This window comes from Podarcis tiliguerta (assembly GCF_965153285.1).
Source record: "Podarcis tiliguerta genome assembly, chromosome: 13".
NCBI lineage: Eukaryota > Metazoa > Chordata > Lepidosauria > Squamata > Lacertidae > Podarcis > Podarcis tiliguerta.
In genome coordinates this window covers 10,555,642-10,583,204 of record NC_139546.1, presented here as the reverse complement: position 1 = coordinate 10,583,204, position 27,563 = coordinate 10,555,642, and the positions used below count along the sequence as shown (strand labels likewise).

Genomic DNA, 27,563 nt, shown 5'->3' with positions numbered 1-27,563 from the left:
TCCCATTTGGCCCAAGACACCCCAGATCCTACAGAAACGAATACACAGTAGCACGGGAAAGTCAAATCACCAAGAAACCCCTGCAGAATAAAAAGGGAGTGTGGAGAATTGAACTGTGTTGAACACTCTTTAGTTGCATTAATTACATTTTAATTTCATCACTGTAATACAAATAAATAAATAAATAAACAAACAGCACAGTTGCTTGCCGGAACTGGTTCGGATTTCTTTTTAAATACCAGAAACTTTAGTCTGCTACATAAGTGTTTGGAAGTTACTTATGTTTATATGGAAATTAAGCCAGTATTAATACTTTTCTACAGCAGTAAACGCACACTAGGAAGGCCAGGACAAAACACAAGTCAAGGAATGGAGTTTTCCCAAAGCTGCAGTGTGAAAGGACTATAAATTGATTTCCATACACATGGATGGCTTCTCTTTGCTATAGGAAATCCAAGTGGAGCTATAAGGAATGAGACGTGTAAAAAGGTTTCTTGAAAAGGGGAATGACACTCCATATGCAGTTTAGTTTTCTGCAGCATCACATTCTTCTCCTGCGCTGTCTGATGTCCATAAGGTGAGGTTGTCTCTAAGCAACTGCATGATGAGAGGGCTGTCTTTGTAAGAGTCTTCATTCAGCGTATCAAGTTCTGCAATGGCTTCATCAAAAGCTGTCTTTGCCAATGTGCAAGCCAGCTCTGGGTTGTTGAGGATCTCATAGTAAAATACGAAAAAGTTAAGAGCTAAGCCTAAACGAATTGGATGTGTGGCTTGCATCTCTTTCTTGCTGATGTCAAATGCCTCCTGATAAGCCGCCTGTGAATTTTCTATTGTTTGTTTTCTGTCATCTCTGCTGGAAACCTCCGCCAGGTATCAAAAGTAGTCTCCCTTCATCTTCAGATAGAACACCTTTCTCTGTGGGTTAGTTGCATTAGCTATTAAGTCCAGCAACTCCAGAACTGTAGTGCAGATGGACTTAAGTTCAGACTCCACTTTCTCTCGGTAGTCCTTGACAAGCTGCATCTTCTTGTCATTTCCGTCAGTTTTCTGCTCAATGCTAGAGATCACTCGCCAAGCAGAGCGTCTTCACCCAACCACATTCTTGTACGCCACAGAGAGAAGATTGCGTTCTTCATTGGATAATTCAGCACCTTGCTCTGTCACTGCCTTCATGCTGGTAGCCAGGAACATCCTATGGCCTTCTAGGAGGAGGCTTGGGCAGCAGCCACAGCGGTGCAGGGGGGAGATTCTGCAAGAAAGAAGGGATCTTTAAAGCAGAGGATCTTTCAAGGGATCTCTAAACGCTAAAGGTTGCTTCCCCTTGTCCCGTTACCTCTGAGGCAGGTATCCTCCACCTGGGCTCCAATCCCTCCCGGGACGCGGCGGCTCCCAGGCTGAGTCGTTCCCTCGCTGCAAAGCAAAGGAGACATCAGCCGGCGCTCCCAGCCACGCTAGCCCCAGTCTGGGGCAGGAGGGTGGGGACCTGGGAAGGGGGCATTTCCTCCTACCTGATCTTACAAGTTCCCGCAACCTGGCCTCCGCCTCCGTACGGGCATCTTGGCTCCGCCCCGGCCGGCCTTGCTCAGAAGCAGCAGCCAAGGTTTCCTCCCTCTCTAAAATAACTCGAGATGTTCTTCGAATTGGAGGAAACCTTGTCTGCTGCTTCTGGGGCAGGCAGGGCCGGGGAGGAGCCATGCCCGCACGGAGACGGGGCAGGGGGGAACCGGCGCGAGGGTCCTCAGCCGGGAACCGCCGGGATGGTATCTTGCTCTTCGCCCCGGGAGCCGGATCTGAAGCCTCATTCCTGGAGAAATTAGGAGAAATATGGGTTAACTACAGGACTATCTAAATCAGGCCTTCCTCCTCCAGCTGGCTGTCCCGTTGCTGGCATGAGGAAATGGCAATCCCCATCCCCAGCAAGGGAAGAGCCACTTCTTCCCCTGGTCCACTTCCACCCACCATGTCCGCTTCTGTCTGAAGGAAGGAAGGATGTATGGGGTGGGGAGAATTCTGGGATGCATCTCCACAGAAGCCTTCCCAAGCAGAGCCAGATTGCCCAATGGGCAGAGCAGGCACCGGCCCTCGGCCCCTGCAACAACGGATTGCCATAGATATATTCTTGGTTTTGCGTAATAAAATTGGATTATTAATATTGCTGGTTGGTAAAATCAAATCACAGCATACCTGCACATTTGGAGTTTCCCCCTTGCACCGCTGGGCTGCTGCTTCTGGTGGTGGTGGTGGACCGGAGCCTTTGGCTTTCCTCCCAAACCACGGCCCTGGGAGAGACAAAGGACATTGTATTTTCCTGGCATAAGCATCCACTCTAGGGCACCGGGGTCCCCTGGGCCCTCCCCAATTATTTGGGGCTGGGGTGAGGCAGGCCTGCTCCCCCCCCCGCCCTATTTGGCACATGTGGGGAATGGATTCCCCATGGAATTAACATACCACAACTTGTAGGGTTTCCCCACGGCGCCACAGCTGCTCCATTGACCTGTTTTTTGAGAAGCTGTGAGACAGGAAGGAAAATAAAAACAGAGGAAGTTACCAACCAGTTATTCATAACAGAAAATCTCATCTGGGGACCACAGCTGAGGACCTGCCAAGCTATAGACAGCTGTGGACAAGGCAAGCCAGGGAGCCAGGCCACACGAATCAGTGATGGGTGAGGCTAATAATAATAATAATAATAATGTTTTTTATTTAATACTTTTATTTTGCTTTAAACCAATACAGATAAATATAAACAACCAAAATTACAAAAGAAAAATCCTTAATAATAATAATAATAATAATGAAAAAAGATGAAAAAAACTACAAAAAATATGAAAGTACATGGCATAGAACATAAGCCATTATGGGAAAGAATAAAGAAAAAGGAAAGGAGGAGGAGGAGGGGGAAAAAGAAAAAAAGGAGGGAGGGGGAAGAGGGAGAAAAAAAAGAGGAAGATGAGCCAAAACACAAGAAGGCTCGTCTATTGTATGCTTCCGTCAAGGTCACAACAGATCATAATTCTTATCAATTCTCTCTATCTGCATTCCCTAGAATCCCTCATCTTGGTATCAGGGAACATATCCCTATGCGGTATCATTCTAAATGAACCCTTGATGAACCCTTATGCCCTAGATAATGATTTAAACATTCCCTTTCTTCTTTCACCATCTTTTTAGGTTTACCTCTTATTGCATCTGGCAGCTTTGCGAGCTCCAAGTACTCGCACAATTTGACTACCCATTCCTCTTTAGTGGGTGTATTTTTATCTTTCCAGTGTTTTGCCACTATAACCCTTTGCTGCCGATATTGCACACATAAATGACCTGGTTTTATTTTTGGGACTATTATCTGAAACTATTCCTAGTAAAAATTCTTCCGGTTTCTTGCTAAATGTAGTTTCTATCAATCTCTTTATCTCTTCATAAATCATATTCCAAAATCTTTGTATCTCTAGACAGGACCACCACATATGGTAGTAATAATAATGTTATTTCTATGGGCCTCGGAGCTCCTCTTACCTTCAGGCATAAGTCTATCACCAACATCTGACAGGCATCCCTCTTGCAGGGCAATATAAGGCTTGCTTGCAAAGGGGCACTTTGTGACATCAGCTGGCAAACAGGGGCCAGGCTGCTGGGTTGTCAGGCAGCTGAATTAAGAAAAATAAAATCAGGGGGGGTCAAAGTGTGCTTGTTTTCTCCTGCTCCAGAAGCATTCAGGACCTGAAGCCGTGGCTTCAAGCTACAAAAAGGAGATTCCAACTCAACTTCAGGAAGAACTTTCTGACAGCAAGAGCTGTTTGACAGGGGGAAGAAATCCCTTAGGAGCCAGTAGACTTTCCTTATCCTGGGTTAACATGCATGGCTATCTAGGCCATGATAAGGTTAAATCTCACAAAAGGTTCTTAAATCACATTGTGAAAAAGGCATTACATGAGATTTGGAAGAGGAGCAAAATGTCAGTAATCACTAAAACACCCTGGTGGCTTTCACAGATGGATTCTCTAGCTGTACATAGGAAAAATATGAACAGGGACTGGTTAACATATAGGGACTTGGTAGAGGAAATAAGTAGTGACCCAAAATTAAAGGACCTAGGAGAATTGAAAAACAAAGAAATAACCTGGTTGGAATATTATCAGTTAAAAGCCACCTTTGAAAAGGATAAAAGGACTAAGGGATTTGATAAAAAATAAATATATCTTATATGGAGCTAGACATATTATATAGTAACCTCTTTCAAAAATGTATAAATTATTATTGAATTGGCAAAGGAAAGAGGAAGATATTTAAAACGTTATAACAAAATGGGAGCGAGATCTGGGGCATATGATTGAATCTGATAAATGGAAGGAATCATGGAGTAAAAATATAAAATTTACAGCTTGCTATCTTATAAGAGAAAATCTTATGAAAACATATTATAGATGGTATTTGACCCCTGTAAAATTGGCGAAAATAAACAAATCATATAAAAATAAGTGCTGGAGGTGCAAGGAGCATGTAGGAACATAGTACACATGTCGTGGTCTTGCCCAGTGATACAAAAATTTTGGAATATAATTTACGAGGAGATAAAAAGATTGATAACAATTACATTCAGCAAGAAACCAGATGAATTTCTACTGGGAATTGTTTCAAATAACATCCCTAAAAACAAATTCAGGTTATTCATGTATGCGATGTCAGCATCAAGGATTATTGTGGCAAAACATTGGAAAGATGTACACGCACCTACTAAAGAAGAATGGTTAGCTAAAGCCCCTTCCGCGATAAACAAGGAGGTGGGGTCGCGGGCGGCACGCCCCTTCCCCACATTCACCGGGGGCTGGCTCCAGCCCCCGCGATACCTAAGGGAATCCCCGCCCGTGTCATACCCCGGGCCAGCCAATCGGCTGGCTCGGGGGGCGGGGCCTCGGCTATTTAAACCTGCTGCAGCCGAGGCTCCTCCTCTTTTCCTCCGCTGCTGCAGCTGACCAGGTTTTGTAGGTGCTTGGTATTTTAGATTCTGTAGCTTGTTTCTTTGGTCTTTGCTTGGCTTTTCCCCCTCTCCTTTTTAGGTTTACTCCTTCTGCAGCGAGTTCGAAGAGCAGACTTTAGATCAGTCTCTTGGTTTTTTAAGCCCTCGATTCAAAGGCTCTGTCTTACTTGCGGATTATACAGTGGCTTCTCTAAGGCTGCAGCCCCCGTGTGAGGTTGGTGACTGGGTTTTTTTTTCAACATTGTGTGTGTTGTTTATTCAAAGTTTTCCTTGCATGAGTGAAAGGGGTGGCAGCTTGTAAAAGGGGACCAGGATTTAAAAGTGTAGGCAGCTCATTTCGCGCTTTAACATTCTCAGGGTTTTAACCTTGTGTCGTTTATTCTAAATTTTCCTTGCACGAGTGAAAGGGGGCAGCTTTAAAACGGGGTCAGTTTTAAAGGAAAGGCGGGAGGCCGTGATCGCAGGGTCGCTCTAGCCGGGCTAAGAAAATTGTCTTCCGGTTGCCTTGGTTACCGCTGCTATCCGGCGCCATTTTAACTCAACCACGTGGTCAAAAAAGGCAGCCGCCATCTTAGGAGAGGCATTCACCCTCCGCAGGGGCAGTTCTCTTTAAATAAAGCTGCCTCCTCCTAGTATTTGCAGCATCTTTGTTTTACCCTTCCTTCTTAGCAGCAGCTCTGACGCTTCTTATAAATTGCCAGCACAGGCTAAGCTGCTCGTGCTTGGGCTGCTACATTGTTGTGATCCCTTGGCTGGCTCCCGGGTCTGCAGGGGAGAATCTATTATTGTAGCAAGTTGCTGAATGACAGGCTTTTAAAGTGCGGTTTATTGGGGGAAATACTTTTTAAAAAACATTATAATAAGAGTCTTTGGAAGTGCTGGGTACTGGTTTCAAAGTGCTGACTGCTTTTGAAATTAATTGGTGTAATTAGCAAAGGCTGTGGCTTATATGTTATTTCAGCTCTGCTTTTAAAAGCTTTTTAAAAGGTCCTTGGAGGTGCTGAATGCTGGTTTTAAAGTGCTGTTTGCTGACTGCTTGTAAAATTGATTGGTGCAATTGATTGATTGGTGCAATTTTATTTTATTTAAAGTTTTTTATTTATACAACAAGAAAAACAAAAAACACAAATACCAAATTATACACAAATTACAAAAATAACCATAGACACATAATATTCATAGCAAACAATAAAACATCTATTGGTCTTAACACTAAAGACCCAACCTCCTGTCTATTCCATACTTCAAATTCATATTACTTACTGCCATTACACTTTTTTATATAATTATACTTATTCTCATTAAATTTAATTTCTTATATCTACCTTACAACTATTACTGAAGTTCCTCGAATGCTGCAACAGAATTTAAACTACTATATTTATTTTTCAGATATTCTTTAAAAACCTCCAATTTAGAAACAAATTCCTGTTTTGATTTATTCTTTATTTTTTCTGATAAACTGACTGCTTGTAAAATTGATTGTTGCAATTGATTGATTGGTGCAATTGGCAATCACTGTGTCTTATATGTTATTTCAGCTCTGCTTTTAAAAGCCTTAACTCATAAAGGCATGTAAAGGACTTGCTTACAGTTTGGTTGGTTCTGGCAATTTAGGACTGCCTCTTTAAGCTTTTATTCACAGTGGCAGTTAAGGGGCTTCTTAATTAAACCTTCTTGGATATTCCCTCAATCTTACACGCAGGCTGATAGTGGCTCACTTCCTTCATTTATATCACATAGAGTGTAGGACTGCAGGTTTACAGGTAGTGTGTTTAGTGCGAAATTTCTGCGTTTTACCATTGTAACCAAACGCCTGGCAAAGGGTATATTCATACACAGCCCATTATATTCATAGTATATACTTATTGCATAGTCATCTTATACAACTCAATTCATTTCATTTAGCATGATTCATTACTCATATTGAGTGCATATAAGATCGTGGGATACCCTTTGTCCAAATTGGGTTTCCTCCTGCTGGCGTAGTTAATACTGAAAAGTGCGGAGCTGGTCTAGCCATACTTTTGGTCAGTCGGCTTAGGAAATACTGAACTAAGCTTAGGGGTCTAGTGATACGTGCATTATATAAATAAATTCTTAAATTACACAATTAGCAAATAAAAAACATTATTATTAATAATAAAATAATTTTAATAATAATAAATAAATAAAAATTAATTGATTTTATTTTTATTTTAAAACAATAAATAAGTAAATAAATAAATAAAATAATTAATTTTTTAAAATAATAATCAAATAAAAAATTGGGATTAGGATTAGCGGGGGCACTGTTGCGTATTAGTTATTGCCAGACCAGGTCACCTAGCCAGGTGCTGGTGGTTCCAGCATGCCTTCTGGTAAAAAACAACAGGCATCTTCCCGCAAGGGGAACAAGGAAGCCACTCAAACTAATTCACTGGTGCCTGTTATGCCGTGTAATCCGCAAGCATTTGCTCAGTTGTTTGCGGCATTTGAAACCTTTTATAGGCAGTGTCACCCAGGGGCCATACCACTCCCAGCGCCACCGCCAGCCTCCCAAGGTTACATTCCTGGCACCCTTCCCAGTAATCAGGAACAACCAAGTACCTCTGCCTCTGGTTCGGGCATAGCCCCACCGGGACCCGGCGCTGGGTCACCACGTACAACTCGCTCTCAATCTGCTCCCTCCCTTGGGTCTAATTCAGGTTCCTCTGGTGGCAGAGCGCCTCCTGAGAGCTTTAGCAATACTAATTCTCATCAGGACATAGGTGTGCCCAGTTTCTTTCAGGAAGCAGTGCAGCAGCTCACGTCGGTGGAAGGAGATTCTGGATCATCGTACAAAGAGGAACAACAGGGACGCCATGACGACCCCCCGGCCGCTGCCCAGACTGTTGCTGACGCTGAGCAGCAGCAGGGTGGGAAAAGGAAGTACAAGAAGAAACACACTTCAAAAAAAGGCAAGAAAAGCAGGAAGTCGGATTCCGAGGATGGGTCAAGTACTTCTTCTTCCGATTCGGATAGCGACACCCCCATGGGGGCTTACTGGGGCTTGGGCGAGGATAATTCTGGGCTTCCTTTGTGGGTGCATGAAAGGAGGGCTAACTCCCACCGTAAGTCCTTTAACGGATCCCTGGAGTGGAAAGGGGGAGCATTGGTGGAAGACGTAAAAACATCCACCAATGTGTCGACCAATTTTATATTGGGATATCATTTATCTGAGAAAAAGAGGACCAAAATACTCAATGGGCACTACATCGACATATTTACGCTCCTCCCCCTGACAGGTAAAGGGGAGAAAAAACGCATTCATGGGAAGTGGAGATACAGAACCCCGCAGGTGGAGCGTACTTTTGAAAATTGGTTAGATGGCTACCAAGTCTTCATGGGGGTAGTTTCCGCAGCTTATCCAAAACGCGCTATGCATCTCATAGCATACATGGCACATGTTAGAAGGGCCTTTACGCTAGCAGGGGAGAATGCCGCCTTATCTTATGACGAGGATTTCCGTAGAAACGCGTCACTTCTGCCATCCACTCGCTGGGAATTGAGGCACGAGAACTATTGGATGGATCATGTAGCTCCATATATTAAGAAGAAATCCCAGGATTCTCCAAAAGTGAGAAAGATGGAGCCAAAACGACGTCGGCAATGTTGGGATTTCAACAGGGGGGTCTGTTCCCGACCCACATGTAAGTATGCACACGAATGCGAAAGGTGCCTTGGTAATCACCCGGGCTCCGTCTGCCCCAAAGGAAAGCCCTTTCGAGGCGGCAGGGGGTACTCCCACCAAGGTCCTAGGGGTACCTTCGGACACCCACAGTGGACCTCTGGGAACTGCCAGTAATGTGGCCCTTAGGCTAGCTCACACACCTATCAAATTGCACCCGTTAAAAGCCCTATTAGATTTATACCCCAATAAAATAGCAGTGAGATACCTTTGGGAAGGGTTTTCCTCAAGCTTTAGAATCCCAATCTCCTTTCCACCAAACCCGGGCGATCCACCCAACAAAAAATCAGTGAGGGAAATGCCAGAGATAGCCAGAAAGAAAATTCAAAAAGAAATTGCAGCTGGGAGGGTGGCCGGTCCCTTTAGCCAACCCACTATCGAAGGCTTGCACATCTCCCCCCTGGGTATTGTTCCCAAAAAAGCCCCTGGGGAGTTCCGTATGATACACAATCATTCATACCCAAGGGGAGGTTCCGTCAACGATGCCATTCCCCAAGAACTCTGCTCTGTGAAATACGCGTCATTTGACCAAGCAGTTAAACTAATTTGGAAAGGGGGCGCTGCTCGCAAAATGCGATATAGAATCAGCCTTCCGCCTTCTCCCAGTGCACCCTGAGGGTTTTCATTGGTTAGGCTTTAGATTTTGAAGGGTCTTACTTTGTCGACACAAGGGACGCGGGTGGCGCTGTGGGTTAAAGCCTCAGCACCTAGGACTTGCCGATCGAAAGGTCGGCGGTTCGAATCCCCGCGGCGGGGTGCGCTCCCGTCGTTCGGTCCCAGCGCCTGCCAACCTAGCAGTTCGAAAGCACTCCCGGGTGCAAGTAGATAAATAGGGACCGCTTACCAGCGGGAAGGTAAACGGCGTTCCGTGTGCTGCGCTGGCTCGCCAGAGCAGCGATGTCACACTGGCCATGTGACCCGGAAGTGTCTGCGGACAGCGCTGGCCCCCGGCCTCTTAAGTGAGATGGGCGCACAACCCTAGAGTCTGGCAAGACTGGCCCGTACGGGCAGGGGTACCTTTACCTTTACCTTACTTTGTCGACACGGGTGGCGCTGTGGGTTAAAGCCTCAGCGCCTAGGGCTGGCCGATCGAAAGGTCAGCGGTTCGAATCCCCGCGGCAGGGTGCGCTCCCGTTGTTCGGTCCCAGCGCCTGCCAACCTAGCAGTTCGAAAGCACTCCTGGGTGCAAGTAGATAAATAGGGACCACTTACTAGCGGGAAGGTAAACGGCGTTTCCATGTGCGGCTCTGGCTCGCCAGAGCAGCGATGTCACGCTGGCCACGTGACCCGGAAGTGTCTTCGGACAGCGCTGGCCCCCGGCCTCTTTGAGTGAGATGGGCGCACAACCCTAGAGTCTGTCAAGACTGGCCCGTACGGGCAGGGGTACCTTTTCCTTTTACTTTGTTGACAAAGCTATGCCTATGGGCTGTTCGGTGGCTTGTGCAGCCTTCGAAACTTTCAGTACATTCCTGTATTGGGTGCTTCAATTTAAAACCGGCTTTATTACCTCGATGACTTTATTCTCATTGCAGCTACAGCTCCCCAGTGCACCTCTTTAATGACATCATTTATCTCTTTAGCTGAGGAGCTCGGAGTCCCGTTGGCGGCGGACAAAACTGAGGGGCCCACCACCAAAATGGTGTACCTAGGCCATGAATTGGAAACAATGGCACAGACTTCCAGGTTGCCAAAGGAAAAATTAGTCGCCCTTAGAGAATTGATTCAACAGCTTCTTCCATTGAGAAAAGTCACCCTCAAACAGATCCAGTCTCTATTAGGTCACCTGAATTTCGCCTGCCGGGTGGTATCTCCTGGGCGCCCCTTTTGCACCCGCCTAGCTAGATTGTCTGTGGGCCTATGCGCTCCTCAGCACAGGCTACGCCTTTCCAAGGCGGTTAAAGCCGACTTAAAAGTATGGCTTCATTTCCTGGACAATTATAATGGTATATCTCTGTGGCAAGACACAATGCTACTTCACGCCGATTTTCAGGTGCAGTCTGATGCCGCAGGTTCGCTAGGATTCGGGGTTTTCTTTAAGGCGGCGAGCCTGGGCTCGAGTGGCAGTTAGGTAGGGGTACTGTCCTATTGTTATGCAAATGAAGGGGGGGAGCGGCATCACCTTCCCCCAAGCAAGGGTAATCTGGTAAAGGATTCCGGGGGACGTGGCCTTGTCCTAAGCCTAAGGAGGTGTGGGCCCACGGCACACCCCCACGCGGTGACGCCCGGGGGAGGTCCTAGTTGACGTGCCTCAGCAGGACTCCTCCCTCTGGTGATTAACCCTTCCGGCCTCTAGCCGGCTAGTAGTTAGGACCAATGTCTAAGCCAATACCACTCAATTCCTGTAATCAATAAAGTTGTGGCCTAATTTGACCCATTAACCTGAATTCTTGTGTCCTGTGTCTTTATTTCATCGGGGGGGGGGGGAGGCGGGAACTCACCACGCAAATTGTGCGAGTACTTAGCCTAGCTCAGAAGCAGCAGCCAAAGTCTCCTCCCTCTCCGAAATAACTCTAGATGTGGTTTTAATGGGAGGAAACTTTGGCTGCTGATTTTGCGACAAACAGTGCTGGGAAAGAGCCATGCCCACACGGAGAAGGGGCAGTGGGGAAGCAGTGTGAGGGTTGACAGCCAGGAACCACCAGGATGTTCTCTTGCCCTTCATGAGCTGGAGCCTCATCCCTGGAGGCGTGGCTCTGTGGAGGAAGCATACGAAGCATAAACTCCATCGGGAGCTCGGTGGAAAAAACTGCAAACGGTATCCTTAAATTTTTCAGAGCACAAGGGGGCTTCTAAGTCCCCACGGCTCTAAAATTATACAAGGCCAAAACTTTGGCAGAGCTCCTTTATGGATCTTTTCTGGGCCTGCCTTCCTCTGCTTTCTCCCCCCTTGAGAGAGTTCAATCCAGACTTCTTAGAGCTCTCCTACAAGTCCCCAGATGTGTGTCAAACGTCTGGGTTAGATGGGCCAAAAACTACAGAAGCCATAGGTGGGGAGAGTGTCCGGTGTTTCACAAGGACCCCTTCGTTCCCTCTGCCCCAGTACTTGAGGGTTGTCACATCTCTCCAGGGATTTGGCCAGAACAAAATACCGGTATATGTTGGGGAAAGGCTCCCTCGCTGCAAAGAAAACAGAGCAATCAGCAAGCGCCTGGCTCCCAGCCATGCTAGCACCAGTCTGGCGCATGAGGGTGAAGGACCTGGAAGGAAGCATCTCGGCTCCGTCCCGGCCGGCCCAGCTCAGAAGCAGCAGCGGAAGTCTCCTGCCAGTCAGAAATAAGCTGAGCAGTTGTTTTAATGGGAGGAAACTTTGGCTGCTGCTTCTGTGCCAAACAGGGCCAGGAAGCAGCCATGCCCCACAGAGAAGGGGGAGTGGGGCAGAGACGTGTTAGTTGGCAGCCAGGAACCGCTGGGATGTTCTCTCGCCCTCCATCCCGGGAGCCGGGAGCTGGGGCTGGAGCCTCGTCCCTGGAGCGTGGAGGAAGCGGGATCCAGTATGGGCTCCCAGTATGGGCTCTCTTGTGAATGGGAGAGTCAGCAAGATTAATGGCAGTCTTGAGGGGACAATCGGATCAAAAATGAATAAAAGAATGAAAGAGTACATGAAAAAACATGGTTCTGGAATAAATATATCTATGTAATGAATGAGTTTTGCAGGGTTAGTGAAATGAAGAAACGGCTATAAAAGGCATAAAACCAGAAGTAACGTATATGTAAATAAAATAACACAACGAATAAGATAAATGGGAAACCTGAAGTCTAAAAAGGGTGGAAGGAAGTCAAAATGAATGTATGGCATTGATATTGTTTTTGTTTATTTTTCTTTTTTCTTTGGTTTTTCTTATTTATGCATTATTTTTGAATCTTACATTGTAATTATGCATTGAAAATAAAATTAAAAAGAAAGAAAGAAACCATAGGATGTGTGCCCACCATACCTTTGGGGCTCATCCCCACTTCCCCTTGGGCGATGTGTCCAGCGAGCTCAGGTGTGTTAACAGTTTTGCTCCCTTCTTAAATCTTTCCGTCCTCTTACCTGTTCTTTTCATAAGAGGGGCTTTGGCAGCAGCAGTTTCCTCAAAATTCTTTTAAATCCTATTCCTCCACTTAAAAAAGAAGAAAAAGAAACTTGCAGTTTTCTCAAATTGTGTTCTAAGCCATAATGTCAAGGGTGTGAGTGTACCTAGGGGAAGCCTCATAACAACTACACACCCACACACCCCTCGCTGTGGGTTAAACCACAGAGCCTAGGACTTGCCAATCAGAAGGTTGGTGGTTTGAATCCCCGCGATGAGGCGAGCTCCCGTTGCTCGGTTCCTGCTCCTGCCAACCTAGCAGTTCGAAAGCACATCAAAGTGCAAGTAGATCAATAGGTACTGCTCCGGCTGGGAAGGTAAAATGGCGTTTCCGTGCGCTGTTCTGGTTCGCCAGAAGCGGCTTAGTCCTGACCCAGAAGCTGTATGCCGGCTCCCTCAGCCAATAAAGCGAGATGAGCGCCATAACCCCAGAGTCGGCCACGACTGGACCTAATGGTCAGGGGTCCCTTTACCTTTACCTACTGTGAAGGCAACGGTTCCTACATTTTGGGGGAACTGAAGCCATAGGGGAGAGGCATGCCTTATGCCGCCACCTCACAGGGAACCTAACTACTATGTTCCTCCTTTAAAAGTGGCTCCATGGTTGAGCGTCTCCCTTGGAGACAGAAGGGCCCAGATTCAATCCTTATTTGCAGTGAGCTAGGTGCAGCCATGGCAGATACCTGCATCTCCACCAGCTGGCATTCTGCACCACCTTTTTAGTTGTTTTCTCTCTGCATCATTCATCCGTCTAGACATCCAAGTAACATCAACAGCAAGAAGCCAAGTCAGGAGAGCAGGGAGGGGAAGAGAGATCAAGGATTCAGAAGGAAGAGGGACCTCAAGCAGTTGCGGAAGTTGTGCTGGGACCCGTTGGGTTGCCTCCTCCCGAGTCTGGATAATGCATTATTGTTGAAGAGAATACCTGGATTATAAGTATGCCAAAAGAACATGCATGACCTGATGTGTTATTATCAAGCTGAGTTCTTGCTGGACACTGAGCTGCTTTCAGAATATCACCAAGGTGAGTAGCATAGCATCTTGGATCAGGGAGTCAAAATCTCAGAAGCGTCAATTCGGAAAGCTGAATTGAAGGGACACAATAGCTGAAACCAGCTCTGGCCACGTGGGGGCAGCAAAATACAGTTTTTGACAGCATCTGCATTACATCCTATGGTGTATTGTCACTTACTAAATGAATACTTGTCATTTGGAAGGCTACAGAAGGGCAAGAAGCAGGTTTGAATTTGTATTGGGGATCTATCAATACCAGCCTTGGATTATATTAAATAAAAATTTTACCTGGACGTGTGCCAAGCTCCATTTTCAGCATTACCAGAACAATCATCCTGGATAGCTCAGTCAGTAGAGCATGAGACTCTTAATCTCACGATTGTGGGTTCAAGCCCCATGTGGGGCAAAATGATTCCTGCATTGCAGGGGGTTGGACTAGATGTCCTCAAGGTCACTTCCAACTCTATGTCCGTATACTCTGAGACTAAAGGTTTAGCTGTACCCCCAGACCCATCCTACAAAGTAGCAAGATCGTGAAACTTTGGGAAATTCTCTTTAAAATGAGCCTAGGGTTTGCCAATCGGAAGGTCAGCGGTTCGAATCCCTGTGATGGGGTGAGCTCCCGTTGCTCTGTTCCTGCTCCTGCCAACCTAGCAGTTTGAAAGCACGTCAAAGTGCAAGTAGATAAATAGGGACCGCTCTGGCGGGAAGGTAAACGGTGTATCCGTGCGCTGCTCTGGTTCGCCAGAAGCGGCTTAGTCATGCTGGCCACATGACCCAGAAAAACAGTCTGCGGATAAACGTCGGCTCCCTCGGCCAGTAAAGCGAGGTGAGCGCTGCAACCCCAGAGTCGTTCCGACTGGACTTAACTGTCGGGGTCCCTTTACCTTTTAGAACATGTTTAGGAACTATGAGTGTCTAGGTTGCCATTATAATGGAATGACGTCGTGACTTGAAGGTGTGATGTATACGCAGCCTTAGAGTTAAGAAAGAGAGGCATGGAAAGGCTGTATGGTTCAACCTTGTACTCAACCAGATATTCACAGCAGAAAATATAATCTGGGGACCACAGCTGAGGACCTGCCAAACTATCAACAGCTGTGGACAAGTCAAGCCAGGGAGCCAGGCCACATGCATCAGTGACGGGTGACGCTTATTATTATTATTATTATTATTATTATTATTATTATTATTATTATTATTATTTTCCACTCATTCCTCTGCTGCCCATAAAATATTTCATTTCCAAATTCAGGTGGGTCACGGCTAGGTCTCTTTACCCAACTCTTGGGGAAAGACACTCTGTAAATGCTCAGAAGTGCTCAATTCTTTATTATTGTTCCAGGGATGAACGCCGGAATTTCAAAAGAGGTTCTGGGACTAAACCCTGCTAGTTTAAGAAATGCTGATGGGCTAATTTTTTCAATGCAGTTCATGTATGAGCAGCCAGGGAGTGCCAGTGCAAGATTTTGCATTGCTGTCTTTTCCCTGAGAGCTGCACCATGTCACCATCAGGGCGATCCAGTCTCCAGAATTAGCAAAATCAATTGTTTTTATCCGGCCAGCTTATCCTCCAGCTGTTAAGTAATTCCAGTCCCTGTATTGATGTAACAGCTCATCTGACCCTTCCAAAGTGGGTGCTAAAATAAGTAACAGGTCACCAAGTGGAAAGAGAGCTTGTGGAGCCAACATATTTTATTTATAATAATAGGATTCTATTCTATGGGTAGCCAGGGAGGGCCAGGGCGAGATTGCACATCACTGCATTTCCCTGAGAGCTGCGCCATGTCATCATCCAGACAAGGCCCATCGCATCTCCGCTGCAGGCTGCCAGATGGATCCCAGAAGCTGCAGAACGTCCACTTGCAGCGTGACCACCTGGTTGTTCGGCTGAAAAACAGGAGAAGGAGGCTAAGGCACTAGTGATGAGGAGGGCTAAGTCCCGGCGGAGGGTGACTTTGCAGCTTGATGCCTGGTGTCCCAGCAAATCAGCCATGTCCAGTGAGGTAAGCAGTGCATAGGGCAACTGCAAAGCCAGGAAGAGCAAGACCAGGGCCAAAATCAAGCGCAGGGCCTTGAGAGACTGGGCATACAGGGAGGCCAGAGGAGCGTAGGCGATCGCTGTGTAGCAGGCTGCCATGACTGCGAACGGGAGCACAAAACCCAAGGCCACTTGCACCAGGCTGATGGCTGCTGTGATGTCTGCCATCCTGCAGAGGTAAACACCCCCGTAGTCCTCAACGCAGATGAACATGAAATGGGGCAGTGCCAGAGCCACAGAGAGCAGCCACAGCAGCCCTGAGCAAAGCTGACCCCAGCAGGTGGTGGAGGAGTGCAGGCGATGGGTGTCTGGTGCCCACACGATGGCCACGTGGCGGTCCACAGTGAGGCACATGAAAGACAGAAAGCCGCTGTAGAAGTTGAGGGCATGGAGGCCCTGCAAGGCCTGGCACATGCCGGAATCTTTTTTTAAAGCTATTCTCTCTTTGCGGCTAAACGTCCGGAGGACTCCCTCGCCTCGCCTCGCAGTTTGGGTTGGGGGTCCCAAAAGACACTGCAGCAATTCTCCTCGAACTGGGGAAACCCTCCTCAGTCCCTAGGGGGTTTGTGCAGCCTTACAGCCCCCTTTTCCCCTCCAGCTGGTGACCTTGAGCTTGAGAGAAGGTAACTGCGGTGAACTGGAAGCAACTTGGGGGGAATCCTTGGCAGCAGCCACAGCGGTGGAGGCAAGAGATCCTGCAAGAAAGAAGGGATCTTTGAAGCAGGGGAGAACTCAACGCTAAGGGCTGCTTCCCCCTGTCGCATTATCTCCTTCCCCCTCCTTCCCCCTGTCCCATTACCTCTGAGGCAGGTATCCTCCACCTGGGCTCCAGTCCCTCCCGGGATGCGGTGGCTCCCAGGCTGAGTCGTTCCCTCGCTGCAAAGCAAAGGAGACAGCCAGCGTTCCCAGCCACGCTAGCCCCAATCTGGGGCAGGAGGGTGGGGGACCTGGGAAGGGTGCATTTCTTCCAACCTGATCTTACAAGTTCCCGCAACTTGGCTTCCGCCTCCGTACGGGCGTCTTGGCTCCGTCCCGGCCGGCCTAGCTCAGAAGCAGCAGCCAAAGTCTTCTCCCTCTCCAAAATAACTCTAGATGCGGTTTTAATGGGAGGAAACTTTGGCTGCTGCTTCTGCACCAAACAGGGCCGGGAAAGAGCCATGCCCACACAGAGAAGGGGCAGTGGGGAAGTGTTGCGAGGGTTAACAGCCGGGAACCGCCCAGGATGTTCTTTTGCTCTTCATCCCTGGAGCCAGAGCTGAAGCCAAAGCTGAAGCTCCCAAAGACTGTGTGCTGCGTCTGTCTCAAGACAACAAGAGCACAAGCTCCGACCTGATGCGCGTGCTGATCCAGAAGTCCGGGAATTTCCACTTTTAACACCACCCACCTGGGTGTTTGGCTGAAAAGCAGGAGAAAAGGGAAAATAGTCAAGGACAATGGGAGTTGTAATCAAGCATCACCTGTAGGAGGGCCCCAGTTCCCAAACCCGCCTTATTAGTGTAAGTCTTTTTCCAGAAATGCCTCCACAGCTTGAACACGTACACTCAACTTGTAGCATGTTCTCCCCACTCCATGCAAATTTCCCCTTCCTCTTACCTGTTCTTTTCATGGGAGGCTTTGGCAGCAGCCACAGCGATGGACAAAGGAGATCCTGCAAGAAAGAAGGGATCTTTGAAGCAGGGGAGAACTCAACACTAAGGGCTGTTTTGGGGTAAGAACCTCCGAACAGCTGAATGGGCTGTCACAGACCGAATGCCAGGGACAGAACATCACCTGGGACACCCATTCAGCTGTCACACCTACCCCAGGGACTTAAAGCAGATCCCACTCCTGAGCTCAGAAGAGCCACCTTTTGGCAGGAACAATCTGATTGACCCCCTGCTTGAAGGTTTCCAACAGGCATCTGAGTGGCCCCTGGGAGAAGAGGATGCTGGATGAGTTGAGCCCTTGGTCTTATCCAGCAGGCCGTTCTTAGGTGTTTCATAAGGCCCCTCCTCCCCCTGTACCTGCGACTCATCTGTCCTTTTCCTGGGCTCCTTTCCCTTCAGGGAGGTGGTTCCCAGGCTGCTGCTTTCTCTCGCTGCAAAGCAAACGAAGACATCAGAAGGTGCCTGGCTCCCCACCAAGATAGCACCAGTCTGAGGCATGAGGGCCAGGGACATGGGAGGGAAGCATTTTCTCCTACCTCATCTTAGAAGCTTTCCCCACTTGGCCTCCGTACGGGCGTCTGGGCTCCATCCTGGCTGGCCTAGCTCAGAAGCAGTAGCCATAGTCTCCTCTCTCACAGAAATTAGCTGAGCAGCTGTCTTAATCGGAGGAAGCTTGGGCTGCTGCTTCTGCGCCAAACAGGGCTGGGAAGGAGCCATGCCCCACAGAGAAGGGGCAGTGGGGAAGAGGTACGAGGGATGGCAACTAGGAACCGCAGGGATGTCCTCTGGTCCTTTATCCCGGGAGCTGGAGCCTCATCCCTGGAGTCATGACTGTGGAGGAAGTAGGATATCGTATGGGTTCTTATGTGAATGGGCTCTCACTGTCAGCGGATTCCCCATTCTTGTCCCACCATGCTGCTGTGCAAATTTGCAGGGCATAAAATCACTGAGGGCTCCTTCACGGTTGTACTCTGATCAAGGACAATGGGAGTGCCTCCACAGCATGAAGACATACTCTCTACTTACCTGTTCTATTTACATGGTGGCTTTGGCAGCAGCCACAGCGGTACAGACAGGAGATCCTGGAAGAAAGAAGGGATCTTTGAAGCAGGGGAGAACTCGCTGCTATGCACTGCTGAGAGGGAAGAATCCCTGAACATGTGAATGGTCTTTCACAGACCAAATGCCAGGGACAGAACGTCCCCTCAGACCCCCATTCAGCTGTCACACCCACCCCAGAGACTGAAAGTAGATCCCACTGCGGAGCTCACAAGAGCTGCCTTTTGTCAGGAACCATCAGATGACCAGGAGATGGAGCAGAAGAGCATCTCTAACTGCATGGCTTTAAAATAGGATTAGGTGACTGAACGGAGGAGGGGGCGGTAAAAGGCTACTAGTCCTGATGGAGGAAACAATGCTTCAGAAAAGCTGTTTCCGGAAGTCCCAGGTGGGAAGAGGGCTCTTGGGCTTGGATCCTGCTTGCGGCATTCCCACTCGCATCTGGGTGGTCCCTGGGAGAAGAGAAGGCTGGACCAGACAGGCCCTTGGTCTGATCCTGCAGGCCTTTCTTGTGTGTTTCCTAAGGCAACCGTCTGTCCCTCTGTCCCATTACCTCTGAGGAAAGAGTCCTTCGTCTGGCCTCCAGTCCCTCCCAAGATGTGGTAGCTCCCAGGCTGAGTCTTTCCCTCGCTGCAAAGCAAGTTCTTGGTGGAAGCCACTGGTGGGGGGAGTGTTCCTACGACTCCCAAATATTTCAGAAGGACCCCTTGGTTGCAAAACGGCACTTTGTGACATCAGCTGGCAAACGGGGGCCAGGCTGCTGGGTTGTCAGGCAGCTGAATAAAGAAAAATAAAATCAGGGGGGTCAAAGTGTGCTGGGATGAGGCCATGGTGGGTCACTGTGGGTCAGGCCAGAGGGTGCTGTTGAGGTGTGTGGTTGTGCCTCCCTTGGTTCTGCATCTTGCTCCCCCGCCCCTTCCTTTAGCTGCTTATATAGAATCAGAGCATGGTATAATAATAATAATAATAATAATAATAATAATAATAATAATAATTTATTTGTATCCAGCCCATCTGGCTGTGTCTCCCCAGTCACTCTGGGCAGCTTCCAACAAAGTTTAAAAATACATTAAAATGTCACACATTAAAAACTTCCCTAAACATGGCTGCCTTCAGATGTCTTCTAAATGTCAGGTAGTTTATCTCTTTGACATCTGATGGGAGGGCATTCCACAGGGAGGGCGCCACCACCAAGAAGGCCCTCTGCCTGGTTCCCTGTAACTTGGCTTCTCACAGTGAGGGAACCGCCAGAAGGCCCTCAGAGCTTGGAGCTCAGTGTCTGGGCTGAACGATGGGGGTGGAGACGCTCCTTCAGGTATACTGGGCCCTTAAGGCTGTTTAGGGCTTTAAAGGTCAACACCAATATTTTGCATTGTGCTCGGAAATGTACTGGGAGCCAATGTGGTCTTTCAAGACCGGTGTTATGTGGTCTTGGAGACTTGGTAGAGTTGGAAGGGATCTCAAGGGTCATCTAGTTCAACTCCTGGCAATGCCAGGATCCTGCCCACAGCCAGCCCTGGCTGGGTTCCAGACTCCAACCATTTTCTTACCAGCCAGATGCACTGACCCCTTGCAATTCTACATGGGGTGGAGAAAGGGGAGAGAGAAACGTTTTGCTCTCTAGGGCCGTCACAGGGAGGAGGGAGGAATTGCATTGCAGGGGGTTGGCCTAGATGACCCTCAGGGTCCCTTCCAACTCTACAATTCTATGATGCTATGTTTTAAAGAGCATCCAATGTGCCTTTAAAGCACATGACTTTCCCCTGAATGATCCTGGGCATTGTGGCTTCCCCTTCACAGACCTACAATCTCCAGAACCCCTAACAAACTACAATTCCTGGGATTGTTTAGGGGAAGATATCTGCTTTTTAGAACAGGGATGATGAACCTGCAGTTTGCTCACCCCCATTTCCTAGGAACCAGGAACTCAAGCGCTTCTAACAGTATGGTTATAAGGAGCAGCGTGTATAAAATATTGAATGTAAGAGGGTTATTAAGGTAATTGTATTAGAATTATTATGGGAATGTCAAGGAGGGAGGGGGAAAGGGAGAGTGTGGAATTCTGGTGGTGAGTGATGATTGGATGAGGATTTGAAAAGGAGTTTGAATGCGAGGCAGTTGAGAGGCAGTTGAGAGCAGTGGGTTCTGGAGGGGGTGGTTGGGCAACTAACTATTCAGTTTAGGATCAGTAGTCAAAAAGTTTTTGATTTGAGTTTCTATGAAATGAGGCTGCATCTTAATGTTGTATTTTAATCTTGTTTTTAAATTGCATTTTAATCCATTGTTTTTATACCTGGTGTTAGCTGCCCTGAGCCCTGTCTTGGCTGGGGAGGGCAGGGTATAAATACAAATATAAATTATTATTGTTATTATTATTATTAGTCTAGTCGCCATTTTTGTAATAAAGCAGCATATGAGATAAAAAGAATTTGAGGCCATAAGCTCAGGTACACACGTCATCCTACAATCCTTTAGTGAATCATCCCTACAGTCTCCTTTAGTGAGGGTGTAGTACCTAGATTCTGGATCAAACATTGATTTTTTTTTGCTCTTTTCTAGTTTCATAGGTTTATGTTCTGGTTCTAATGATGTAATAGGGTGGGGGCTCTTTAAATACTGGAGTCTGCCACACACCTTTTCTTTTTTAAAATAAAATAATTTCCCCTCAAAAACACATGCATTGTCTCTTTAGGTTCTTCACTTACATTTGGTGTTACATGCAGTACAGGGTTGGGAAGAAAAGAGGGGGGCAGTGTCAGATTTTTGTATAGGCTAAGTAGGCTGAAGCCTAGAGCTTCTAAATCTATGGGGCCTTCCCAGCCTGCCCCCCCCCCAGCGGGCAGCCTCCCCTCTCCCAAAATTGCAAATCCAAGACTTCATGCGAGGGCAGGGCACCTCAGGCCCAGCAACTATGAGGCTCAGGGCCAGCCGGTGGGGCCCAATTTGAAACTAGGGCCTAACTTGATTTTTTTTATTTTTTTGGGTGGGCCCTAGTTCACAGCCAAAGTCTACAGAATCATAGCAGAATCATAGCACTGTAGAGTTGGAAGGGACCCTGAGGATCATCTAGTCCAACCCCCTGCAATGCAGGAATATGCAGCTGGTCCGTACAGGGATCGAACCTGCAACCTTGGCGTTATCAGCACCATGGTCTAACCAACTGAGCTATCCAGGCTCATCATCTTAGAGATATAAATCCGTGTGCTAGGTCGTTTTCACAAGGTCAGCAAAGCCCTTCAGAAATCAGACCTGTTATTGAGTTCTTGTGCAAGTTTGTACAGTTCACTTCTGGATTTTTGAAAGGGAATATTTTGACGAGCTTGAGAAACAAGCAAAAGCCACCTTGCCAAATGTTAACTACAAAACAAGGAGACAAAGAGTGAGGGAACGGCAAAGAAATGACAGAAGTGCACCTGATGCCTTAGATGCACTTTCTTCAAGAGATAAGTTTAGGATAAAATCCTTTATTCCTATTGTAGCCTTATGAGGCTTTGCCCTCGGGTGGGAAAAATACTGCGCCCGGGAGAGGAAAAATGGGAGTCAACAGACACTCAAGGAATAGTTTCGGAGAAAAAGCTTTATTTCTACCATCCATGAACTGGTAGAAGGAGCAAGTGTGATAGTTCACAAACAAGCACAAGTTCACAGTCATTTACACAGAGTATATATTCCCCTCCCAGTTCCCTCCCCTTTCTCCTCCTCTTCCAGAGTCCTGCCCCATGAGTTCCTCTGAGCATGAACAGAAAGCTCCTGTCTTGGAACTCTTCCCAGGAAAGGGGGGGTGAGAGCGGTTCAAGCATGTCCAAAGATGTTGCAACTGAATGAGATAAAAGTCAATTCTCAGGCCTGCTCTGACAGAGTTTATTCATTAGCTTTTTGAAGCCTTCTCGTACTGATAAAAGAATAACATTTTGCCTTGCAACAGCAGAGCAAATGAGCAGATGCTTAGCTGCTTAGAAAATGATTTTGAAAAGCTTTGAGAAGCTTTGAGCCTGCTTTTGGGGGGGGGTGACTTCGGGCCTAGGTGGGGTCACCTGTCCTCACCTCCTTCACTATATTAGATGCACTTGAAGCCAATTTAAAAAGAAATACTGCGTGTAGTATTTCTTTCTAGTGTGAGTGGGCATTGTTATCTTGTGATATGTTCAGTAGGGCCAGTTCTGGGGTGACTTCGAGTACCTGTTTAGTTATTTTGCTTATTTCTGGTATGACTGCGCACACTCCTTTTCTGACTGGGTGGGATCTGCTGGTTCAGACACAGCGTATGTCTGAGAAGGTGATCATGGGGAGGAGGTGCGAGGGAGAAACTGTTGTGACATTGATTTCTTGGGTTGGGCAATTTGGAAAGGCTGTGGTGGGATCCAGAAATGGCAACCTGGAGCCCCGCTGACCACTTAACCTGCTCTCTTCTCCATCAGCTTGGGGCCTTTTTCTGAGCTGCTTGCTGGGTATGATAGCATCCTTTGCCGTTGGAGCATCTTTATCAAGATTCTAAGAGATCTGCCAGCCCTTTGATCAGTTGTGCTTCAAGGGAAGCTCACCAGTCCTCTGACTCTTTAATATTTTTCAGCCCAGATAGATGTTAACCAAAGGATCTCACGATAGTCATCTCCTTGCAGGAACATGGGAACATGGGAGAATCAGATGCATCTTGGATGGGATGGCTTTCAAAGAGGGCTAGACAATTGCATGGAGGAGAGGCCTATCAAAGGCAACTAGCTGTGATGGCTATGCTCAGCCTCCCCTGTGTTGAAGGGAGCAATGCTTCTGAAAAGCACTTGCTGGAAGCCACACTCCCCAAACACGTTTCACAAGGACCCCTTCCTTCCCTCTGCCCCAGTACCTGAGGGTCCTCACGTCTCCCCAGGGATTTGGCCAGAATGAAGTAAACGTTGGGGAAAGGCTCCTTCCCTGCAAAGGAAAACAGAGCAATCAGCAAGCGCCTGTCTCCCAGCCATGCTAGCACCAGTCTGGCACATGAGGGTGGGAGACATGGGAAGGAAGCATTCCTATAATATGGGGCACTCAATTGGCATTTCCACTTGCCTGAAGTTGGAGCATTTCCCCCCTTGTTCTGGCCTGCCTCTCTCCTAAGGAAGATACAAACTCTTGCTGGAATCCACTGGTGGGGAGAGTGTTCCTATGATTCCCAAATGTTTCAGAAGCATCTTTTTGTTCCTTTAGCTGCTTGATATAATCATAGCATGGCAGGGCTGGAAGAGATCTCAAGGGTCATCTAGTCCAACCCCCGGCAATGCAAGGATCCTGCCCACAGCCAGCCCTGGCTGGGCTCCAAACTCCAGCCTTCTGGTTACCATTGCATGGTGTGGAGAAAGGGAAGAGAGAACTGTGTTGCTTACACTCTCATAACACTGATATGAGAGCCACACCATGCACCCTTTTCAATAACCAAAGTCTAAAGGGCCATCACAAGGAGGATGGAGCAAGCTTGTTTTCTCCTGCTCCAGAGGCCCTTAGGGCCGTAAACAGTGACTCTCCTTCCTTGGAGGTTTTTAAGCAGCGCTTGGATGCCCATCAGCCATGGATCATTTAAGTTGAGATTCCTGCATTGCAGGGGGTTGGACTAGATGACCCTCGGGGTCCCTTCCAACTCTACAATTCTATGATGCTACGTTTTAAAGAGCATCCAATGTGCCTTTAAAGCACATGACTTTCTCCTGAATAATCCTGGGCATCGTGGCTTCCCCCTCACAGACCTACAATTCCCAGAACCCCTAACAAACTACAATTCCTGGGATTGTTTAGGGGAAGATATCTGCTTTTTAGAACAGCAATGAAGAACCTGCAGTTTGCTCACCCCCATTTCCTAGGAACCAGGAGCTCAAGTGCTTCTAACAGTATGGTTATAGGGAGCAGCGTGTATAAAATATTGAATGTAAGAGGGTTATTAAGGTAATTGTATTAGAATTATTATGGGAATGTCAAGGAGGGAGGGGGAAAGGGAAAGGGAGAGTGTGGAATTCTGGTGGTGAGTGATGATTGGATGAGGATTTGAAAGGGAGTTTGAATGCGAGGCAGTTGAGAGTCAGTTGAGAGCAGTGGGTTCTGGAGGGGGTGGTTGGGCAACTAACTATTCAGTTTAAGGATCAGTAGTCTAGTCGTCATTTTTGTAATAAAGCAGCATATAAGATAAAGAATTTGAGGCCATAAGCTCAGATACACACGTCATCATTTAGTGAATCAACCATACAATCTCCTTTAGTGAGGGTGTAGTGCCTAGGTTCTGGACCAAATATTTTTTTGCTTTTTCCTAGGAAGGATGTGGGTGGGGAGAATTCTGGGATTCATCTCCACAGAAGCATTCCCAACCAGGGTGTACAATGGCCTCTCAAATTTAAAGAGTGCCCTGTGCAATGCTAAAATTCGGCACCCCTCCCTCTTGTTCTTCAGCATTGTTTTGGCACCCTCTGCAGTGTGGTGCCCAGTGTAAGCACGCCAGTCATGCCATCCTAAAACAGCCCAGGCCCAACCTTGGCATGTGGTGTTGGCATGGGAGAGGATCACGCTCCATGTCTTGCCCAGGTGGACCACAGAGAAACACTTCACATAAAACTATAGGGATATCTAAATCAGGCCTAATTCCTCCAGCTGGCAAGATGACTGTGAAACACTTTCCCTGCCACATAAGGTCACAGCATACCTCCACATTTTGGTTGGTTTCGTGGCACCGCTGGGCTGCTGCTGGGCCTCTGGAGGTTTTCCCAAACCACGGCCCTGCGAAGGAAGAAGGACATTGTACTCTCTAGGGGACAGGAGTCCCGTGGGCCGTCCCCAATAATCATCTTCTGGGGCACAGCGCCCTCAAAATTTTCTCTTTCATCCCCTCCTGTATGCCTTCCCAGTTCCCTAACTTCTTCAATGTTTGGGGGGCAACTTCCCCTGCCACAGAAGGACACAGCATACCTGCACATTCGGAGTTTCCCCCTTGCACCGCTGGGCTGCTGCTTCTGGTGGTGGTGGTGGTGGGCCGGATCCTTCATCTTTCTTCCCAAACCATGGCCCTGGGAGAGACGAAGGACATTGTATTTTCCTGGCTTAAGCATCCACACTAGGGCACCGGGGTCCCCTGGGTCCTCCCCAATTATTTGGGGCTGGGGTGAGGCGGGACTGCTTCCTACCCCCAGCCCTCTATGGCACATGTGGGGAATGGATTCCCCATGGAATTAACATACCACGACTTGCAGTGCTTCCCAACGGCGCCACAGCCGCTCCATTGGCCTTCCTGTCTGAGGAGCTGGGAGACAGGAAGGAAAATAAAAACAGCGGAAGTTACCAACCAGTTATTCATAACAGAAAATCTCATCTGGGGACCACAGCTGAGGACCTGCCAAGCTATCGACAGCTGTGGACAAGGCAAGCCAGGGAGCCAGGGAGACATGGATATGGGAGCCACACCATGCAGCCCTCTAAATATCTCAAGGGCCGTCACAGGGAGGAAGCTTGTTTTCTCCTGCTCCAGAAGCCCTTAGGACCTGAAGCCGTGGCTTCAAGCTACAAAGAGGAGATTCCGCCTCAACATCAGGAAGAACTTTCTGTCAGGAAGAGCTGTTTCACAGTGGGAAGAAATCCCTCAGGAGGCAGTAGACTCTCCTTCCTTGGAGGTTTTTCAGCAGAGCTTGGATGGCCATCTGCCATGGATGCTTTAGATGAGATTCCTGCATTGCAGGGGGTTGGACTAGATGACCCTCAGGGTCCCTCCCAATTCTACAATTCCAGAATCCTATGATTTAAAGTGCATCTAATGAGCATTTAAAGCACATGATGTCCCCAAAATGATCCTGTGCATTGTAGCTTCCAGGCTCTCACCTTTGCGAAACTCAGCTATAGCAGAGACTGTTATAGAAAGAGTACAGCAGTACAATAGGGTCCTTTCAGTCTTTGAAAGCGAGTTTGAATGTTGTGGGGGAGGCAGTTGAGAGTTTGTTGAGAGTGGTGTGTTCTAGAAGGGGGGGGGGGCAAGGGGCGGCTTCTGATTGGCTGCAGGAGTTTCCTGTGCTCAGTCGGAAGCCATGTCAGATGTTCGGCTTCCAAAGAACATTCGCAAGCTGTAACACTCACTCACAATTATTTTTTCTGTTGAATTTATATTGCACCCTTTCCCAACCTTGGGATGTGGTGTTGGCATGGGAGAGGATCACGCTCCGTGTTTTGCCCAGGTGGACCACAGAGAAACACTTCACATAAAACTACAGGGATATCTAAATCAGGCCTTCCTCCTCCAGCTGTCAAGATGACTGTGAAACACTTCCCCTGCCACACAAGGTCACAGCATACCTCCCCATTTTGGTTGGTTTCGTGGCACCGCTGGGCTGCTGCTGGGCTTCTGGAGGTTTTCCCAAACCACGGCCCTGCGAAGGAAGAAGGACATTGTACTCTCTAGGGGACAGGGGTCCCGTGGGCCATCCCCAATAATCTTCTTCTCGGGCACAGCGCCCTCAAAAGTTTCTCTTTCACCCCCTCCTGTATGCCTTCCCAGTTCCCTCCCTTCCTCAAAGTTTGGGGGGCAAGTTTCCCTACCACAGAAGGTCACAGCATATCTTCAAATTCTGGGTTTTGCCATGGCACCGCTGGGCTACTGCTTCTTGGCCTTAAGGCGCTCTCCCAAACCATGGCCCTGCAAAGAAAGAAGGACATTGTATTCGTTGACATAGGCATCCAATCTAGGGGACAGGTTCCCGTTGGCCCTTCCCAGTGCTTTTCTTCTGGGGCACAGCCCCCTCGCTTGCGGCTCCTGCCTGGGCAAACAACGGCCCGACCCCTGGCTTGGAAGGAGGGGGCAAGACAGGCCTGCTCCCCCCCCCTTTTGCTCCCTTTCGCTCAGGTTGGCGCTACGACCTCCTGGCACATGTGGGGAATGGATTCCCCATGGAATTAACATACCATGACGTCCAAGTTGCAATTTTTATACATGGCGGCTTCCCCTTTGCTAGTGAAGCCTCTGGGCCTCCTACCTTCAGAATCCATTTCTCTCACCGTCATCTGACAGGCATCCCTCTTGCAGGGCATTATAAGTCTTGCTTGCAAA

At 48.0% G+C, this 27,563-nt stretch overlaps 1 protein-coding gene, 1 long non-coding RNA gene and 1 pseudogene across 4 annotated transcripts; all 3 read right to left on the bottom strand.

Moving 5' to 3' along the window:
- Window positions 1-53: 53 nt before the first annotated feature.
- On the bottom strand, window positions 54-25,767 carry LOC310661545 (annotated as a pseudogene). The gene is made up of 4 exons (XR_014515501.1): window positions 25,711-25,767; window positions 25,442-25,539; window positions 1,334-1,804; window positions 54-1,249 (listed from the first exon to the last, which is right to left on the bottom strand). The product of XR_014515501.1 is annotated as an uncharacterized misc_RNA (transcript).
- On the bottom strand, window positions 15,026-16,391 carry LOC310661609 (C-C chemokine receptor type 10-like). Its single transcript, XM_083408008.1, has one exon. It carries the CDS (start codon window positions 16,224-16,226, stop codon window positions 15,492-15,494), a length of 735 nt encoding a protein of 244 aa, XP_083264134.1. The 5' UTR covers window positions 16,227-16,391; the 3' UTR covers window positions 15,026-15,491.
- On the bottom strand, window positions 16,476-24,312 carry LOC310661667. 2 transcript variants are annotated; one of them, XR_014504024.1, is made up of 5 exons: window positions 23,361-24,312; window positions 19,071-19,293; window positions 18,485-18,540; window positions 17,816-18,289; window positions 16,476-16,507 (listed from the first exon to the last, which is right to left on the bottom strand). It is a non-coding gene; the product is annotated as an uncharacterized lncRNA (long non-coding RNA). The 2 variants fall into 2 exon arrangements; XR_014504025.1 differs by lacking the exon at window positions 16,476-16,507 and adding an exon at window positions 17,426-17,460.
- Window positions 25,768-27,563: the final 1,796 nt, after the last annotated feature.